General features: G+C 27.3%; 1 protein-coding gene across 8 annotated transcripts in view; it reads right to left on the reverse strand.

Moving 5' to 3' along the window:
* The window catches only part of LOC107450669 (homeotic protein antennapedia-like), a 327,250-nt gene that overhangs the window by 73,313 nt on the left and 232,635 nt on the right, over nt 1-21,302 (reverse strand). For 6 of the 8 annotated variants that reach the window (XM_071183845.1, XM_071183844.1, XM_071183843.1 and 3 more), the window contains one exon: nt 17,423-20,525. In XM_071183845.1, the coding sequence (XP_071039946.1) occupies nt 20,251-20,525 (275 nt within the window). In that variant the 3' untranslated portion in view covers nt 17,423-20,250. 8 annotated transcript variants of the gene reach the window in all.

Below are 21,302 nucleotides of genomic sequence, written 5' to 3' on the forward strand. Positions count from 1 at the left end.
GCACATTAAATGATATAATATTAATTTTGATTAACCTGATTTGATATTTTTTTCAATCTGAAGAGCACATGATCTGCTCAGTTTACTGTACATTATGATATAATATTCATTACAAATAACATGAGTTTTTTAAGCTTAATGAACCAAAAGATTTATAAATATTTATTGCCCACCGAAATGCATCAGAAATATAAACAAGAAATAATATTATTTGAGTGGACATATTTCATAACATTTGGTTGTGATTTCCATTAGTTATTTTTCAACAAAAGTTTTTAAAATAGATGATTAGATAATGCTTAACAATCATTTCTAAGTGTTGTATGGGTAATATTCAGATATTAGAAGTATTCAAATAATTTATAATATATCCCAAAACTGTTATTTTGTCCCCGCCGTTCCTAATAAAAATTGAAACATCCATCAACAGAAACCTATTATCGTACACTAACAATAGTGATCCATCCAGTCTTACAGGAGCGAAATGAATGAGATTTTTATGCGCGACAATCCAAACAAATTTAACGCAATTTACCAAATATTCAAAAAGAGCACTTTTTAATAGATCACTCCGTCACAACTTCAACAAACTAGTTCCAAAACTCAAACAGCATCAACAGTGAAGATCATTAAAAACATCTTAACTTGCGAACGACATAACCTGGACATAAATTTTTGTCAGTGACGCTTATTTTAACCGTTTTACGAACCATAATTAGAAACCCATAAAAGAACCCGCATAATGAACTGATTCCGATAAACCGTAATTTTGAAAGTGAGGGTCGTACGTTCGAGGGGAGGATCTTTTATATTTTTCGAAGCAATTACTGATGACCAGATGATGATATCTGTTGCTTTATTCCATCCATTAGCTAATGTTTATATCTTTAACGGCTGATTTCCTTCAAAATGAAACTACCACTTTTAAAATTTAAAAAGAAAATTGTTAAAAAAAAATTAAACGGAATATTCTGGAATATACTAGAATGTGACTGAGTCACGATAGACTATTAGTCCTTTTGAAATTATACCCCCGTAGAAGGAGACACAATATTATGCGCTTGGTTGTGTGGCAAAACTCTAGGCAGCCAATAGGTAAGGGGAACTTCAGAACGGGGACATTACCAAATAGAAGTTTCACAGCTAAGATCAGAAAAAGCGTTGATTGGTTTTGCTATTTCTTGCAGTGTTCGTATTTTCAGTTATTTATCGGTGATGAATTGTTCTTAAATTTAAAAAAAAACACGCGTAGAAACTTATTACGCTTCTAAATAAATAATGCGTAATATAATATGAGGTTGATTGGTATTATATGTATATATTATATAACCTATAGCATAGCGCAAGCTATCAGTTCAAATTAATATTATATTATAATTCCAAAATATCAAAATAAAATTATAATTCCATTTTAGGTCGATTCTGAAATAACTTCTGGTATTTTAATGATCTTTGCTCCCTTGCCGTCATCTCCCAAAGCTGTTATAAGCATTAAAATTTCAATTATTTTAATGCTTATAACAGCAATAGAACACAATGAAGGTTAGATAACACAGAACATACACTCAATTTATTAATAATGCAATTAATAATTTGACTTAATATTTTTGAATGATTTTTTTCATTATGAATCAATTGAATGATGAATCATGTTACAAAAGAATTATGAATGTTGCAACAAAAAAATGCATTTATAAATATTAATCTACTGAACTGAAATTAAAGTGTGAATAAACTTAATGACAGAATATATTTAAGTTTTTAAATCATAATTTTAATTCAATAATCGTAATTCATAAATGATATTTCAGAAAAATATGCAAATATAATCATCAATTCATTATGAAAAACTGAAAATTGGAAGAAAACCAGCGATGGAATGATATTTGAATTTGACAAAATAGTTTTGAATAATTTTTTTTATTCAAGAATCATTAATCATACTTGAATAAGAAAATTACAGTTACAAATATAAGTTCACTAATTTCAATTGAAAGTGGGTAAAAACTTAATGATAGAATAAGATTTAATTTCGGAAGAACAGTTTTAAATCTTTATTTTTATTCAACTAAAAATGGGAAGAAATATTTTTATCCAAGAATCATATTTCATAAAATCAAGACTTCTTTCAAAATCTAGATTCATTTCATAACCTGAAACGATTTATTAGATTATTTTGGATCAATAACTCACGAAAAATTCTTGCCTATTCTGAAGCATTGATAACTTGGTAATTAGTTTTACACATTAATTAAGCGATAATCAATATAATAGATAGACGGTCTAACAAATCATTTATTATAAAAGAGAGAAGAACGAATAAATCAATGTTTAGATTCAGAATAAACCATTATTTAGCAAGATAAGCGTCCGATTTATTTGTTTGAGATCAAAAAGGTGGTTCGTAATGTATGGAGGACTAAAAATATATGACATCAATACTCTGCTGAAGAATTTATTTTGGTTCTTCTGTTAAACTAAAATGTAAATAAAAAGCAATTATATGTAACTAAATTAAATTTCATATAACCAAATCAAACCTAATGTTGAATCATAAATATATAATTATATTGTTTAAACGTTGATGCAGCATCTATTTTAGTTAGTATTTTAAACTGAAAATAGAGCAAAAATGGTTTTATTACATGAAATTTATGGAAAATTTAAATAAATATTTATCCAACACTATGCGTTGTTTAAACGTTGATAAAGAATTTATTTTATTAGACAATTAATTTGAAATAGAAATAAATAAACTAAAAATTGAGTAGGGAAAATAGATTTATTTCATTCAATTTATATGAAATTACAGAAAAAGTTGACCCAAAAATATATGTTGTTTAAATAATGGCAAATAATTTATTTTAGTTATTATTTTAAACTAAAAATAGAGGAATGAAGATAATTTTTAATAAGTTCAATTTGTATGAAATTAAACTAAATATTTTACCAAAAACGAAGGTTTTAATGTTAATAAACAATGTTTTTTTTTAATCATTTTTTTGACCTTTATTCTAAATTAAAAATATAGAGAGGAAAAAAGAACTTAATAAGTATCGGTTCGTATAAACTTAGACTAAATGTTAGACCAAAAAATTTGTTGCTCAAACATTAATGAAAAATTTATTTTAGTTTGCAAGTTAAACTAAAAAAAATAAAGGAATGTAAAAAATTATTAAATCTAATATTTTAAAAATAAAAATAAATTTTTGAACAAATTATTCTCTTGTTAAAATATTTAATAAAGAATTTTTCATTTACTATTTTAAACTGAAATTAGAAAAATAAAAAAGCTTCATTAAAATCAATTTGGAGGAAATTAAACTATTTCAAATATAATTAATGTAAAAACGGTGATGAAAAATTTATTTTCGATGATTTAGAAGTTGCGCAAAATAGAGTAGAATGTTGGACAAAACATGAATTTTATTTAAGTATTGGTAAATAATATTTTTTATATATTTATTTATTTTACTGTTATTCTATAATAGAAACCCTTCTGTATTAAACTGTTCGATATTAAACCCTTAATTAACTTGTATAAAATTAAACTTATTGTTATAAAAAAACTTTTTAAATAAAAATGTATTTTGATATTTAATTTATTTTAATTATAATTCCTATACTTAGGTATTTATTTACATTTTTTTTAAATTTATTTATTTTACTGTTTATAGGATTCTAGAATATTATATACCATTTCCCTGTCACCTAGACAGAATCAATCTCTTGGTGAACAAAAGGTTTCAATATTAGTATTGTATTTACTTATTTGTTAAATAGTATTGTAAATGTCTTGTAAATAATATACATTTTTGAAATGCGAATGAGGCTTCAATTTTAGTTGATATTTTAAGAACAAATTCCGTTTGCTTAAAATTACAAAAAAAATTTTTATTAAAAATTATTTTTTCCAAACTCTACAATAAAAAAAACTATTTTTAGAGATCAATATCAAAATAAAAAATAATCTTTCATAACTCAATTCTCCAAAAACAAGTATTTTGTTTTAAATTGTTCAAAGTTTGATATGAATAGTGAATATTAATAAAAAAAATTAAATAAAATTTGTAATATAAGGATGTAGATATGTAGAACTTTAAATTAACCATCTGTATAAAGTAGACGGTCCCTTTAACAACAGTGTGAAGACTATCGCCCATTCAAATCGAAATAAGATGTAATTTTGTGAATATTAAGACATTAGCGAGATTCGCGCTCATCGTGAATCCCTTTCTAAAGATAGGGTCGATGAGCTTATTGCAAGAAAGCATGGCTATAATGATGCAAACAACAGCCATTTACGAACGCAGTTCATACCTGGCTCCTCAATTAGCGTTCGCTTTTTACCTTCTTTATTTCTTTGTTTGGGTTCCAAAATAACTCTATTACAATTTCTGTCAAAAATAGACATCTTTATTTGACTCACGCGAATCGTTGTTATGTCAGGAACAGTATAATTGTTTCAAGTACTGATTCGAAAAAAAGAATGTTTTATAGTGTTAAAAACCTGATGTCGATCATTAAATGCACGCACGTCCATGTAATACAGAATATAAATTTGAAGGTCAAATTTTATTACACCAGACACCGTTAATTGAAAAAAAAATTATCCCGTTTTTTCCTTAGCTTAATATGCATACGATTATGAGTTTGTCCCAGTTACAATTTACTTTCAAAGCACTAAACCAGGTTAATGTAGCCCTTAAGACCTTAATCATTTTCTAGATTGTCTATAATTTGCTAAAAACTAATAAAATAAGCGTTAAAAATTACATAAATTTTTATTTCTTAAAAAAAAAAAAAAAAGAAAGAAAATTAAGCCATATTATTTTGGTCTTTAATTTGAAAAGACCTAAGGAATTTAACTGCCCTTCTGAAAAACTTCCTTTTTTTTTTTCTTGGGTATTTTAACTCCTTCTTCAAGATAATGATTTGAAAAAGACTAATTAGTAAGCATTGGAGATTTTTTAATGATTTCTGAACGTGAAGCTATTATTCTAAAATTTGTTTTTCACAGCATTGTTTTAAATGACTTGTAATAAACTAAAATATTTAATCTTAAATAACGTTTAATAATTTGATTTAAACATATATTTCCTATTTCTTTTCACAGTATTTAGCTTCTTAATTTTCAATGATTTAAAATGTCCAAAATTAGTTAGCTGTAACAAATACTTATAATCTAATCAAAATTTACATTATCTTTCTTAAATTTTCTCTCATCGTCATGCTTTTTCACCATCAATTATTTGCCAAGTACTGAAATGATTACAAATTTATCTTATATTAAGTTTTATCAAATTGAAAATATTTTTTAAGGTCAGTTAATTTTTAAAACAGCAAATAACGTTTTTAAAAATATTTGTGATTAGATTTTAAAACTTAGTAAACGTATGTGATACTCTCTTAAGGAGGTTCGAAGCTTTACCTTTTCTTTGAAACTTTCTTTTTAAATGCTTGAAAACGTTTTCTGTTGATATTCTTCTTCTATTGTACCATATAATTTGCATACAAAAAATGTTGGCGAATATTGTAGAAGCCAAATTTTTAATATGACTTAAAATAATATGTTCATTTTATTTTAAGTAATATGTATATGTTCAGTAATATGAATATTATATATGTTCAGTAATATGTATATTAAGTATATGTTCAGTTTATTTTAAGTAAAATTTACTTTTTATTTAAGTTCAGCATTTTTCTTGGCATTGGTTTCAAAGAAGTCCGAATAATAAAAGCAGCATATTTTTACTTTTCATTATTTTTCAACGAATAATAATTATATTTTATATCAAAAATTAATTTTCTAATAACTTTATAACTTAAAGGTTTCAACAAAACTTGAAGTTAAGCATGTGGAATAACGAAACCGAGTCTGCATGCTAAATAAAACATAAATTTCTTTTCGACACTTTAATGATTTTATGTTTAAATTTTTTTTAAATGTTACGAAATTTCAAAGAAGGATTCCCGGGCCTCGTATCCCTTGAAAGCTCTTTTTTTCTTCTTTTTTTTGTCTGTATTTTCAATTCTATTTAAAGAGAAAAAAGAAACAAATATCCTAAAACTGTGAAATAACTAGATAATTAATTTTTAAAAAAAATCATAAACCTGAAAAACTTTATGTTAATTTTAGAAAATATATTCACATTTAATGTTAATTATGTGGTAGCGAATGACGCTTATTCTTATTAGAAAATAAAAGAAATATGTAGAGAAATGTAATTGAAACAGAGCTGAAGCAAAATATTAAATTGTTCTACAATAATAAAAGCAACAATTACAGAATAAAAACTTTAAATAAAGAATTTCCTCAAAATTTGTTTTTCCCGCAATTTAAGAATACAAAAAAATAAAGTACAAATCGATTTTTTTTTTGACAAATTAATGGAATGTTTTCTTGATATTGACTTCAATGACAGCTAAATTAACAACAACAAAATTATTTCTTATAATGTTGTTGAGACTAATTTTGTTCTATAAACAGGTATTCAATTGAAAATCCCTGAAATTAGTTTCGATATCACGTGACCTTCAGCCCAAACAACTTCAATCCCCAATATACTTTCACATGCAAGATATTCAACGACTAAGCCCCAACAATTGATAATTCTGAACATCGACGCGCGTGGATGTTCCTTGGAGACGAAGAATAGTCTTTCTCATGCGTCGTAACTATGAAACAGAAACATCCCCTTTTCTCGCCAAACCATATAATGCTGATTAATAACCACAATCTCGCCAAGGCATGCCACGCTCGGTTGGCTATCTATGGCCCCACAAGTGTGAAACAGTCCCCGCAAGAAATGTCAAGGCTTAAACAGGATTTGGCATCAGAATAACATAGTCCAAGAATGAATAGCTACTGAGGTTTGGGTCTTAGGGTACGACTGGACGTCGAAAATCCATTTTCAATTAAAGCCCTGGCGTCGATTTATAAGGATCCTCAGATAGGATGCTCGCCAACTTCTATGACATAATTGCAGACGGGCTTTCAAAAGCCTCTTAAGTGGGAGACAGTGTTACTTTGATGAATTTAAACCGGGTCTGTTATTTAAGCTTATTAATTGAGGGTAAAGTTTATTTGAGCCCATTTCCTGGCGACTCAAGAGAGCCCTGCAGATTTATTGTGTAGGCCCATATGTAGGGACTTTCGTTGAGAATCAGAGATTCATATTAAGTTCTAAATCTTATGCAATACCTTGTAAGCAAAAGAAAAAATAATCTAATTAACGACGCAGTAATATTTTTAAAACTCATTTTGTCCCTTAATTTAAGTTTCTTAGGTTGGCAAGGAGCATTTAAATGAATTAAACTAGAATAATTGTCTGGTTTTATTCATCGGTTAGAGTTGGAAAATAGTCTCGGTGAAAAATGAAAAACCTTAAACTAGTATCATTTCAATCTAACGATATACTTTTTTTTAAGCATAGCAAATTAAGATCTATTTGTTATTACGAAGAACTGGGGTTCGATTCACGGTGGCGGTCAGAAACTTATCCGGCTTCATATTAATGGGATGCAAACTTGTCTGGGAAGTTAAGGCAATTGGTAAGCACATTGACAGTACCGTTGGTCATAAAATTGTGAAGCCTTAACCTCAATCACTGTTCTGACTTACGACAGGCTGTTGTGGGTTCGCTTTATTTTTAATTATGGCGAATTTTAATAAGCTAATTAAGAAATGATGGCCTAACAGCCCTAATTTTTTCAGTTTCTCTAAAAAATTCGTGATTATTTTTTTTTTAATTTAAATTATTAATGAACAGTTTAGACTGTTGAATTGCACTTCACACACATAAGCTAGAAACAAAATTCTATTTATTAAATCATTTCATAAAATGGTTTAGTTGTAGTTTTCATCGATGTAGGAAGAATCTCAAAAATTAGATGAAAACCTAAGAACTGTAATAACAATTCAGGAAATCAATAAGATAAATATTTATGTATGCTTTCTTACAATGTAAATGAGCAAGACCTTTAAAGGATTAAAATTTTAAAAATTCCTAACAAACTCTTTTAAAACTTTGACTCAGAATTTTTATTGCAAATTTTTTTATTATTATTTTGTATTAATGTAGGTGAAAATAAGAGAAAAATATTATATTTAGCATTTGAACAATTTATGGTTCAATACAGCATTATGGTCAAATACAGCATAAGATATCGGTGTCTTTTTCTGCGTTAAAAGTAAAATCTCCCAAATACGGCTCACTTCCAAAAAATAAATTTTTAAATTTGCACTTATTTTGATTTAAGAGAAACAGTTATTATTCATTGAAATTTCTTTGATTTACAAAATCAATTATTGATAAATTATTTAATATGAATGAAATTTGTTTTTTAAACTACTTTATTTTTAGATATAATATTTTAATGCAAATACAATTCCGATAATCTAAAAAGTTTTTTAGTAGCTGTTAGACTGTTTTTTTATCATTTAAAAATATATTCTTGCTTGCAATTAGAACGTCAGAAAAAAAAGACATATATATATAAGGGACACCGATGTCCCATTTGCGATTAAGGGCTAAACTTTACCTTTAGTGTTGAAAATAAAATTTGCTGCAGTCTCAATATGGTGCCACGTTGAACCATGTGAAGTTTAACATATTTTTGTACAAATTAAACCATCTTGGAGTTGATTAAACAATGCGATGATTTAGTTCGAGAGAAAACGTGGTAAAATATAACATTTTATTAAAAGTGTTGCAAATTTTTATCATATTATTGTTCAAAGTACAGATATTATAGTTCTCTTCTAAACTAATTATTTTTGAGATTGGAGGAAAGGGGGGGGGAATTATGTTTGCTTACACAAAATCGAATTTGCATGAACTCTGTAACATTAAATTAGTTTTTATAATGAAAAACAACTACATACACAAATACTGCATACTTTTACTCTAAAAATTCCCAATAACTTTTTATGCTTATATAGTGCTATTTAAATTACAGTTATTACTCGTTTTTTATCATACATTTACTTCACTTTGATATATATATTTAAAATTATTATAAAATTTAAATTTCAGTCAGACGTAGTGCTTAATTTTATCTCCTGTATTTAATATATTTAAAAGTGAGATTTAATGTTGTAAAAGAGATTATTTTAAACATTATAAATCAATAGTTTTATGCTTTTAAAAGAACACAAAAATTTAATGCCATGCTTTTAAAAAGAACTTAATATTCTAAAGTATCATCAAAAAATATTATTTTAAAAATCATCAAATACTTCCTCAATATCAATTTTCTCCTCTTGCACTTTCTCATAAAGCGAAATTCAATGGCGGGAACAGTGAATAAAAATATAAATAAACTGAACATCGGCCGCAAAACGGTGACAAAAAAAAAGTTTTCGTAAAATAATCATAAACAACCTGTTAGTCCCCGTAACATTCAAAACAGACAAGTTCCACTCTATTCTAGAACGAACTTTATGAGATTCGAGAAGAATAGAATGCAGTGAAAGTAAAGTGCGCAATAAAATTTAGGATCCTACTTAAGTGCCCCTCGAAACGCACATAAACCTGTCCACGACGCCGTTACGGTCGCAATACACGACTGTGACGACGGCGATCTCGGAGCCGAGAACCAGAAGACGGAAAATTGAACGATCCGAATGCGGAGGAGTGCCGCAGGAAGAGAAAAACCTTCCCGTCGAATTTCTCCAACCCTTTTCCCCCCTTCTTTTTTTTTAAAGTTCCTGTGTATAGGAATTTGTTTTAAACTTTTTAGGATAGAAAAAAATATTATTTTGAGGGATAAGTCATTTCTTGAAATAGGCATATTTTTATTTTTAGATAATTAATTTTAGATAGAAGACAATTTTTTTGATTGATGAAAAGTTATACATGTTCGTAATTTTTCTTTTCAATAAAAAAAAATTTTTTTTTCCTAACTAATAAAAGATTTTTTGAAGCAGAGATATGATCGATTCTGGAAAATATTTTAAGTTAAGAATTATTTACATAATGTCTACATAATTAAAAAAAATTAATTAAATTGGTAGAATAAAATTTTTTGACAGATGCAAAATTGTGCGTATAAGTAGTAGTAACTTTTTGATGATAAAAATATTTTTTTTAAAGTATTAAATCATGTATTAAAACAAGCATATAATTATTTTTAGATGATGATCAAACTATTCTTCACCTTAAAAATTAAGTTTTTAGAAGACAAATTTTTTAAATAATAAAAAGCTATGCATAGTTGCAACTTTTGTTTTCTAATGAAAATTTTATTTAAACACTAAATCCTGTTTTGGAATATAAATATGATTAATTACATAAAATACACAAATATTTCTACACATATAAATGAAAAAAAGTCATTGAATTTTTAGATTAGAAATTTTTGATCGAAGCAAGGTTATGCACATTTGTAGTATTGTCTTTCAGATAGAAAAAAAATTTTTTTTATAGCAATGAATCATGTTTTAAAATCATACACAATTAACTGCAGATAATACACGTTTACTTCTTGCCCTTTAAAAAATTAACAAAATTGAATTCGGAGAAAAATAAATTTTTTGAAAGATGAAAAGTTTTTCTCACATTTGCCTTTATATAAAAATTATTGTTCAGAGCAATAAATTATGTTTTTAAATCGTATAATTGATATAATTCATTCCAGAATTTAAAAAAAATAATTATTCATCTTCAAAAAAAATTTTTTTTTCTAAAATTAATTTGTAAAATACACATTTTTTGCTAAGGCTAAATCCTGCAATCCTATTAGTTTAAAAATTGTACTTTTTTTCTTTTTTTTTCATCATTTAAACGTTTAAAAAATAAATAAGTAATTAAAAAAATAAGTCAAGAAGAAATATTTTCTTAAATATTCTAAAAATTTAACACTAGAAAGAACATACCGGTTCGTTTCAATACTGGTGTTTCATTGTTTTGGTTATTATTTTTTAAAAATATTTTTTTAAGTCTGATTTTGATTTTTCACTTTTTTGTTTTAAAGTTAATTTTGTGAAGCTATAATTTATAGTTTAAAATGGTAATACGTAACTGATTCGAAATAGTATGCAAATAAATTTGCGCCATCTTTATAGAATGGAAATCGTTTGACCAAGGCAAGTTATATATTTTTTCTTTGCATTGCTATGCTATTGAAAGATTTAAAGTCAATAATAAAGAAATAAAGTTATCTTCCTAAGTCAACTTTATAATTATTGAATCATAACCGTTTCTATGGCTTGTCCAGCTGTTTGATTGTTTGACCAAGGCAAGTTATATATTTTTTCTTTGCATTGCTATGCTATTGAAAGATTTAAAGTCAATAATAAAGAAATAAGGTTATCTTCCTAAGTCAGCTTTATAATTATTGAATCATAACCGTTTCTATGGCTTGTCCAGCTGCTTGCAAATCGAAATCAGTATTGAATAAGTTCCTCTTTCCCTTAAAAAATAAAAAATTATAAAAAGTGTGTTTTGTTTTAAAATGTGTTCAACGTTTCAACAATGTTGATTATAAATTTTTTAAGAACAATCCATAATCCATGAGCCCCTTTTTAATTTAAAACAGAATAGTATACCAAAATTTAAAAACTTCTTATGACGTTTTATAGACTATATAATTTACAAACACAATAAATTAATAAATTTTTTGAAAAGCTTAAACATAGGAAATTTTTTACCGGGGAAAAAAGTCTCTAATCATGTTTCTTTTTTCGTTAATTACAAATAGCTCGTGATTTCTTTTGATTAAAGGAATACATTATTAAGTGTTCATATTTTTATGAATTTTCATGCATATATAATGACACAAAGTTTATTCATCTCGTGTTAAAAGTAAAGAGATTAAAATGAATTAACTCAATGTTAAGATAAATCGGTAAACATTTTATAATTTTTAATAAGAAGTAATAAGAACAGAATGATTAAAATTTAATATGTTTTACTATGATAGTTCAACTAAATTTGATCTGAATTTAAATAAGATACTATATTTTACTGTTTAAATAAAATGTACAAATTCATAAAATTAAATATAAAAGTCAAATATATTACCCAATATTCACAAAATATAAATTATAGAAAATACTAACTTTGTACTTTACTCACTTTGTGCAAATTCTTTACCAAATTTTAAGCCATTACCCTTTGTTTAAATTGAGATTTAAATTACGAAAAATATTAGATAGATCAAATGATTTTATGTCTTTATTTCACTCTTTTCTTTTTAACATGGTTATGATAATTTCAGATTTTAATATTTAAAAAAATGATTTCCAAATTGGTTACTTTTGGTTCAAGATTTTATCCAAGAAAATTCACGCAAATAAAAAAAAAAAATGAATGCAGATCTTTAATTATGTGTTAAATAATTTTTTACTTTGAAGCAAATTTTGAAAGTGATTAGCAACATAATTTTTCCACGATAGTATTAATCATTTATGTTCGCACATAATTTAGAATTAACTCCTAAAATTGTCTGCAAGTGTATTAAAAAGTGTGTACGCACCTACTTGTTTTACTTAAACGTTGTATTATTTTTGCGTGTGTTAAATACCCTTACCTCTTTGTGTGTTAACTAGACTTAATTGTGAGTGAAATGCAAAATAAGGATTTTAAAAAAAATGATAATTACTCAAATAAAATAAGTTGTTTTCTAAATAATTTAATCCTGAAATATTATTCTTCTAGAGTGACCCATATTTTGAGTTATAAAAACATGAAATATTAAAATCCAATTTCCTACATCAAAAATTGGTCAACTAAGGGGAATTCGTAGGGGAAGCTTCATCGTACCGTGTCAAAACGTTTTTATCTCAGCTGAAATTTTCGCCAAATGAAACGAGAAACTGAATTCACTGACAATGAATTTTATCCTCAAAAATATCCTAATTATAATCAAAAACATTTCCAACCGTGAAATGCATAATAAAGATTTATTAAAAAAAAAAAAATTAAATATAAAAACAATTATCTTCTAGGAATTTTTTTTTAAATAATTTATTTCTAAAATATGAAATTATTTTAGAGTGATCCCTATTTTAGTTTATAAGAACACGAAGTATTAAAATGTAATATTAAAATATGAAAAATATATAAAAAAAATGGAATGAATTTAGTGAACTGCTTTCATCCTAATGTGACAAAATGCTTTTATCTCAGCTGCAATACTCCTGAAACAGAATATATCCAGAATACATTTCACCCTCAAAAATATCCAAATTAAAATTACAAAAATTCCTACACTGATGAAAAAATAAATAAAATGTTAAAAAAAAAAAGCCTAAATAACCGGTTTTCCGTTACCATTCATTTTGATATGTTTGTTGTAAAAGGGATTATGGACCCTAATCCATGCACAAGAGTTTGCAACGTCTGGAAGAGTGGCGAAGTTGGCATTATTGAGCCATTAAACTTGGCGTAATGTCGGAATGGGAGTTAAGAATCGATGGCGCGGACCCGAGATTTAGACGCCGCAGGTTTTATGGCTTTACATTTTAAATCCTCGGGCAAACCGGAGAACGAGAGCCCTACGCTTGACGTATGACTCTCTGCCTTGCAGAGCTAGCTTCTTGGAGCGCCCCTACTTTTTCACTGTCAACCGCTAAGACCCCCGTATCCCGCCGCCTATCCTACTGACTAATAAGTTTGCTAAACCCCCTATTTTTCACCGATTCCAACACCGATCGAGGATCGAACGTTTAAAATATCTGGCCATGTCTTACGAAAAGTCTCTCTCGATATAAAAGAAGGAAAAAAACTGCTGTATAGGCACGAAGAAAGGGAGAGAAAAAAAAATTGATGCATACCGGTATATGTTGTTGATAACTGGGATTTTATGCGTCCCCCCCTTTTCGTTTTTTTCCCCTTCACTGGAGTAATTCCCTAAAGATTCTACTTCTTTTCCCTTTTTAATCAGGATCGAAAGTTTGGGTAAGATAACAGGAACGCCATTTGGAAAGTTTTGGGAAATTAACGTTCTTTTTGGAAATAAATAGCCCCGTTATTTATTTGTGAGCTTAAGTTGTATCAAGACATCAAAGCCTTCTCCCTTTTTTTTATTTATTTTATTATTTTTATTTTGCTTGTAAGCGTACTTTAAGTATAAATGATCGGTCACTTAAAATATCGTTAATTATTTATCTTTGTAACGTGCATATATATCTCCGAGATTTGCAACGTGAAAAGTAAAATTGCACTTTTCATTTGGTGAAAATACTAAGTTATTCATCGTTGGGTTATCTTGGAATGAATCTGCTCATCTTATGCTGGTTTGAGAGTAAACAAGTGGTTAATGAGAAAAAGAGTGATATTGATAAATAGGGATGGATTCGAACAATAAATAAATAAAAGCTCGAAACATTTAACAAGGAAAAATTAAAAACCATTACTGGAAGATTTACACCAAAACATTTAACATTTCATTACCCCAATACATTAAAGAAATGAATACTTGCTCTGGAAGTTTGTTTTTGGCTCTCTGAACAACATTCTAGGCTCTTTTTGTTATTCAATTTTGTTTTTATAAAAAGGATGGGGGAAATTTTTTTTTAATCAAATGTATGCTACAATTAATAGGGAAATGGATAATATACTACTATACCTATTTTGATTTTGTTAAAAAATAAAAATTACATTAGTAAATGTTTACAATGGACTCCAATTAATGCGTAACATAAAAAGAGCTGTGATTAGCAAGCTTTTCTGGTTTAAAACATGAAAAATTTGTGTTATTAAATTATTGGTAGGTGGGAAAAAGGACACTGGTAAAAAGAGCACCCAGAAAAAAAGCAGTAATAAAAAGAGCACACGAAAAAAGAAACCATGAAATCACTTTTCAGAATATATATTTGCAAGTTTTAACACATTTTAATAAAAATAACTCAAAATAATTTCTTGTGAAATTTTATTTCCTTTATTGAATTTCAAAAACGGGTTTTTCGGAAAACCTATAATAGCTTCTCAGTTGACATTTAATATTAATTAGCGAAGCTCAGTTTATAAAACAAAAATCCCATTCCACTTAAATAATAAAAAAATATTACAAATATATTTGTAATTTAAACATTGTTTTCTTTTACTTAACTGGAATTAAGTTCCCTTGTTAATTATAAATTAATATTTATAAAACCATAACAATAATGAAATAAATAAAAGTTAAGATTATCTAATTCAGAATATATTTTTAGATTAAAATCAGTTCCATTTTGATTAAACTTGCTCTTTTAAAAAGCAATGTAGTTTAAATAATCAATTTTATTATTTATTCACACTTACTGCTTTACTAACTTAGGGTCAAAAAACCAAAACTGCACGTATATTGATCGTAAGGTCATGCTTTAACCGTTAATCTGTCATAAATTTATTTGACATTAAACAGTCATGAATTATTTTTTTAAAAATCTTTATATTAAAACTTTATGATTCCTTTTTTTATGGTGGTATCACATGGACTATATGTTGATGCTTTTTTTCTCGGTACTGTTTTTCTGTACTTTTTTTTCCGTGATTCTAGATTATAACCATAAGGTACAATTCGTCAAAATGTTACTTACCAAATTATTAAAAAACAGCTAAACTATTTTATATTGACTAAATTTACGAAATTCATAAATTGCCTAGATGATTATCAATGATTAAATATACACTGTTATTTCTTAATTATCTTAGTTTAAGCAAACTAAAAAAATATAAATCAGCTGCTATGCTTTGAAGAAACGATTTATTTAAGTTCATAAATAATAAATTTGATATTTAAAACATATCTATGAATAGATAGACAAATAGAAACTTAATAATAATTACGCAACTGTTAAATAAGAAAGAACTTAAATTTTAATAAAAAATTTTCTGTTAAACGTAAGGAATTCTTGGAATTTTTTTTTTTTTTTTTTAAACTGAAAATAAAAATGAATAGAATGAAATTGGAAATGAAAACTGAATACTTAAAATAATATTTATAAAATTAGTGTCTTTATTAGTGTCAAGTTGAAATGTTCAATTCGATTATTATGATGCTTGTTTATGAAAACCTTACAAAAATTTCATCAAGTGCAATAGTATTTATTATTAATAACAATTTCTCCTATCCATGCGTGTAATATGCCTTACAGGACCGGTTGTACAAAAAACAGCTTTCTCGATGCGTAGCAACAAAATTAGAATAAAAAACGAATAAATACAGACTGCTACCAAATTATTTAATATAGTTTACAGTGACTTGGAAATTAAAATATAAATAAAAAATTAAAATGTAATATAGTGAATGATCGAAATCAAGAAAATTTCGACTTAAACCGGCGAATGTCAACAATCGCATAGTCGCTTTGGTGAATATCCGAAATATTTGCTATGTCCGATTTGATATTAATTTATTCGTTGATATTATTATATTTAGTCGATATTTTAATATCTGCTCAGGATAGATTAGGAAATACATCAGTGTTCGGAGCACCGGGCAAATGTATACCTGGCAGTGGCACTGAACCTTAAAAAAACATGAGTGTAGGGTATATCAGGGAAATAGGGTATACTGGGCAGTGGCACTTAACTAGACCTAGTATATTTCGGAAATTTGTCAAAGCGACTATGTGATTGTCAACATTCACAGGTGGAAGTCAATAGCCACCAATTTCGATCATTCACATTAACATATTCATATTTTTAACGGCGAATTTAAGTTTTTGTAGATGAAAAGCAACATTGAAAACATTTATCTTTATGTTTAAGCTATTTTCTTATATCCTCAGTCGGTACTCATGTTACTTAACCTTTTATTACTATTTCATTCAGTTCTAACGGACAAATGTGTTTTTTTTTTCTTTTTTTTTAATATCTTAAATTTTAAATAAAGTCTTTTATATATATATATATATATATATATATATGAAGGGGAAAAACAGATGTCTTAAAAATAAATATCCCCATTTGAAAAATTAAATAATTAATATGAAAAAAAAATTACTTATTTTAAGATTAGTTAGTATTTTTGATCATCATAATCTAAAGCATTGAACTATGAGCATCAATTATAAACTCTAATTTTATCAATATCAAATGCTTTAAAATACTCAAATAAATATCCATTGTTTCAAAATACCCAAATAATTAATTTGGAAAAGTTCTTTTTTTCTGCTGCTTTCTTACTTTTTTTTAAAAATAAGAATCAATGTTTTTTTTTTTTTTACTAATTGTTATATACTACTAACTTATATTTTTTACTTACTGTTACATTCCTACACTCCGTTCCTTTTTTAAACAAACAAGCTATACTACCTGTTATATACACACACTTCCTCTTATAAAAATAACGAATATTTAAATTAGGTAGCTTTATCAATGTAAAGTGCTAAAGGTACCTAATTTAGATATACGCGTTCTTAAATATAAAATAATATTAAAACTTACGACGAAAATAAAAATACACAAAAGAATTAGAAAATAAAGAAGCATTTTCAAACTCATAAATCTTTTTACTGTAAGTTTTGTATTTTGTACACTGTCCACTGTCAATACATTATTATAAATTACAGGATTACGTTAATTTTACACCGTTCGTTGATTTATCATAGAGCAGCTGCCAAGCATCAAGTAAGTAATGTCGAAATAAAAATTAAATTTAAAAAATATTTCATCAAAAATTCTAACAAAATACTGAGATCATAAACAAAATATTGTGAAATAAATGATTATAACAAAATATTTTTTTAAAAAAAACTTCTAAATATTTTACATATTTGTCATTCTTGAAATTATATTCATTCCCATGAGTTTAAACAAAATTGAATGTATTTATTTATAAAATTGACCATGATTATACTATATGCTTTGAAGCTTGATTCCTACGCTCATTACACATTTAAATAACATTAAAAAAAAGGCGTCACATTGCACAAAATGAAACATATAGATAGAATGATTTGATGACTTTACTAGGACATAAATTACTCAATACAGATAATTATTACTTATTATTATAAATTCAGTTAAATTCATTAATCATTTGTTTAATACCTTAATGTTTACAAATTTAAAAATTTGTAAACATTAAGGTATGCTCATCTCCTACTAAATTACGAAGAATTGAACCTCCTTATAATCTTTCATTTATTATTTCTTACTTTTTTAACTGAAAGGAGAGAGAGAGATCAGAAATGAAAAAAAAAAGAAATAGAAACTTAAAGCAGATAAGAAGAATGAATGTGAAGAGGTTTTAAATTAGTTTATTCTTATTAGATACATATTTTATACTTATACTCTTATATTTTGTTCTTGATATATTTTATCAATAACTTAAGTAGAAAATGTTTTATGCCATTTTAAAACTCTAAAAGTAAACTCCAACTTCCTTTAATCAGTAATTAAAAATTTCGAGTTCCCTTACATTATTGACGAATTAAACTTGATATTTTCTTCTCAAATTGATTATTAATTATAAATGTCAATTATAAATCCTTTCATTTAACAATTCATAACAATTTCATCTTAAAATTCTACAGAGTTTTCTTTTTTCTTTTGTCGATTATAAAATGTGAATGTTTCAATAAATTTATTTAAATACGTATAATCAAATACGTATATTTCAATTAGAGAAATAAGTACACGTCAAATCAATAAATACGTACAAATATGTCAATTAAAAAAGTATGCATAAGTCAATTATATGTTCACATGAATGACATAATTGTATACATTGTTTTAAAATGAATTTATAGCCATATTAAAATGAATTTAAACCCATATGAATTAACACCATATTTATACGGATGCTTTACACTCATTCTATATATCACTAAAAACAATAGCCACGAGAAGAGTCATAAAAAAATATCCTATTGGATACACATCCCTCTGGCGGAATTTTATGGCAACTTGTTTGTACTAAGTTTACTTGGCAGCTGCACTAATAGAAATCTAATACACTTGGATTTTCTGGTCAATTTCACAAACCGGATACATGCACATGTCAAAAATTTAAAAGATCAAAAACATTTAAACTTACAATTAACAAGCTTTTCTCCAGAAACTATCCCTGGTCTAAAACAATTTCACTTCTGTACAGGAAAAAAAAGAGCTTTTTTTAAAGAAAAAAAAAGAGAGCACATAATCCATAAGGAGTCCAAAAGGAACACACAAAATAATAATGACTTAGGTGGACTCTTCCGAACATTTTTGTTTATATGTAACTGAGTACTATTCTTCTGGGAATTGTTCCACAAGGTTTCTAGAAGTCTTTTGCTTGATGAAAAGACGTTGGCTTTCTCTAGGGGGAGGGCTCTTCCCAGCTGGACGCTCACCCTCAGTTTCTTCTTCTTTCCCCTTGTTTCGGGGGTCGAAGTTCCCGAACTGAAATATTCGCCTTTCAATTTTCGTTTTCTGGGTATCCCCATCTTTAGAGCAAGCGCGAATATTAGTCGGGGTCCTAGATTCCATTTGTGCAAAGTAGTATCCCCTCAAACGATTCGAATTTGATTTATGGTGGAGAGGCCCTACCCTTTGGAAAGCTTGGGTGCGAGAGAAAGTTGCATGTAAGCAATGACATAACACTTAGCAACGACGTCAGTGTCGCTGATTTACATAAAGGCCTCATAGACTGTAACATATTCATTTAAGAAAATGCTTTTTTTTTTATAAATTGGTTTGAGCGATATTATTTAAACAAAGTTGATTCTTTCGTTTTTATAGGCAAATTTGCACTTTGTTTCAGACATACCATTCGTCAAATTTACTTGAATAGTCGAAGTTCGAGGCATTATGGCTCTTTCTTTAAACTATATTACTTACAGATTTTTTTGCGATAAATTTAAAGGCATCTTTGCTCTTATTTTGAAGATGTTGTAGTTGCAACAATCTATTTTATAGATTTGTTGCTTTGAATGATATTATTCCACAAATTTGATATTTTGAACTTTAGAGGCGGTTTCGTTTTTGCGGAAAACAATTTAATGAATCTGAAGTTGTTGAGTACCTCGAAAGATGAGCTACATTTAAATGAGTATTCAAAACGAAAACGTGTAAAAAAGTTAGCAATGATCTCCAAGAGAAAAATTCGTATGTAACAAGCATCTGTGGTAAAATCCAATCCAATTTGAATGGGCACAGCCCAAACGTTTCCTGCTCGAATACTGTAACAGTATATGCACATCTCTCGTTCGATTACTTTAACAGTATATGCATATCTTCGGTTGAATAAGTTTAACAGTATGTATATACCTCTCTGCTAATCACTAGGCAATATGCATTGAGGTTTGATTTCAAAGTCATCATCCAGGCCATCTAGTCAAACGGAAGTCATGGGTGGTCTGTCCAAGTGGTGGTGGACCAATTCCGGGCCACCAGGTCCCATGACTAGGCCTGCTTCCATCTTTGACTTGTTTTCTTTTTTCCACTTCATGCGTCGGTTCTGGAACCAGATCTTGATCTGTCGCTCCGTCAAGCAGAGAGTGTGAGCGATCTCGATCCGACGCCGACGCGTCAAGTAGCGATTGAAATGAAATTCCTTCTCTAATTCAAGGGTCTGGTAGCGAGTGTAGGTCTGCCGACCACGTTTCCTCTCTGAAATAAAATAAAATAAAGACATTTAGTAAAATGGAATAACGTTTTAAAAAATAGTGAATTAAATTAGATTTATTAATAAATTAACATCCAAGTTCAGCAATTAAATTTCCTTTTTACAAAATTTGGCTCAATAGAACTTTCACATAAGCGACATACAAATACTCTTATAAAATGCTAATGAATACATTCTAAATTCTGACTGGAGCTAGAGTGTTTGCATTTGACAGAGATGATCCAGTTTCAAGTCTTATGAAAATCCTTCTAACTCGCACATTTTATCAATATCGCCAGTGTGTTAATGGATCGCAGTTAAAAGTCGTGTATTGCTGTCAATTCTAACCATGCGTTTCACATAAAAAGTTTTTTTTTCTTTTCTTTTTTTTTTTTTTTTACCGATAATTGATTTAAAATTTCATTTTATTTTGTATTAGGTTCGAAGTTTTAAGACTGAGAAGTGAAACACGGACTAATTGTTTAATATGAGTGATAAAAAAAGAGAGTGAAATGTCAAGAACTCTTGCGTAAACTTGCACTTACTGAATATAGCCTTTGTGTATGGTGTATCTCTGGTTTCAAGAGAACTCTAAAAATCAAGGTAATTTTTATCGAAACGCTTTGGTAATGACTTTGTCATGAAATTAACAATAAAATATGGATTTTATTACCATGCTAAGTCGTAGTAAATATGGTAAAATTTGATAACTTTAATCAAACGTCTGTAATTTCACCAATATTTGTATAGTTTGAGATGCCTCAAAAATGTTTTGTGTGATA

Source organism: Parasteatoda tepidariorum, chromosome 8 (genome assembly GCF_043381705.1).
Source record: "Parasteatoda tepidariorum isolate YZ-2023 chromosome 8, CAS_Ptep_4.0, whole genome shotgun sequence".
Lineage (NCBI taxonomy): Eukaryota > Metazoa > Arthropoda > Arachnida > Araneae > Theridiidae > Parasteatoda > Parasteatoda tepidariorum.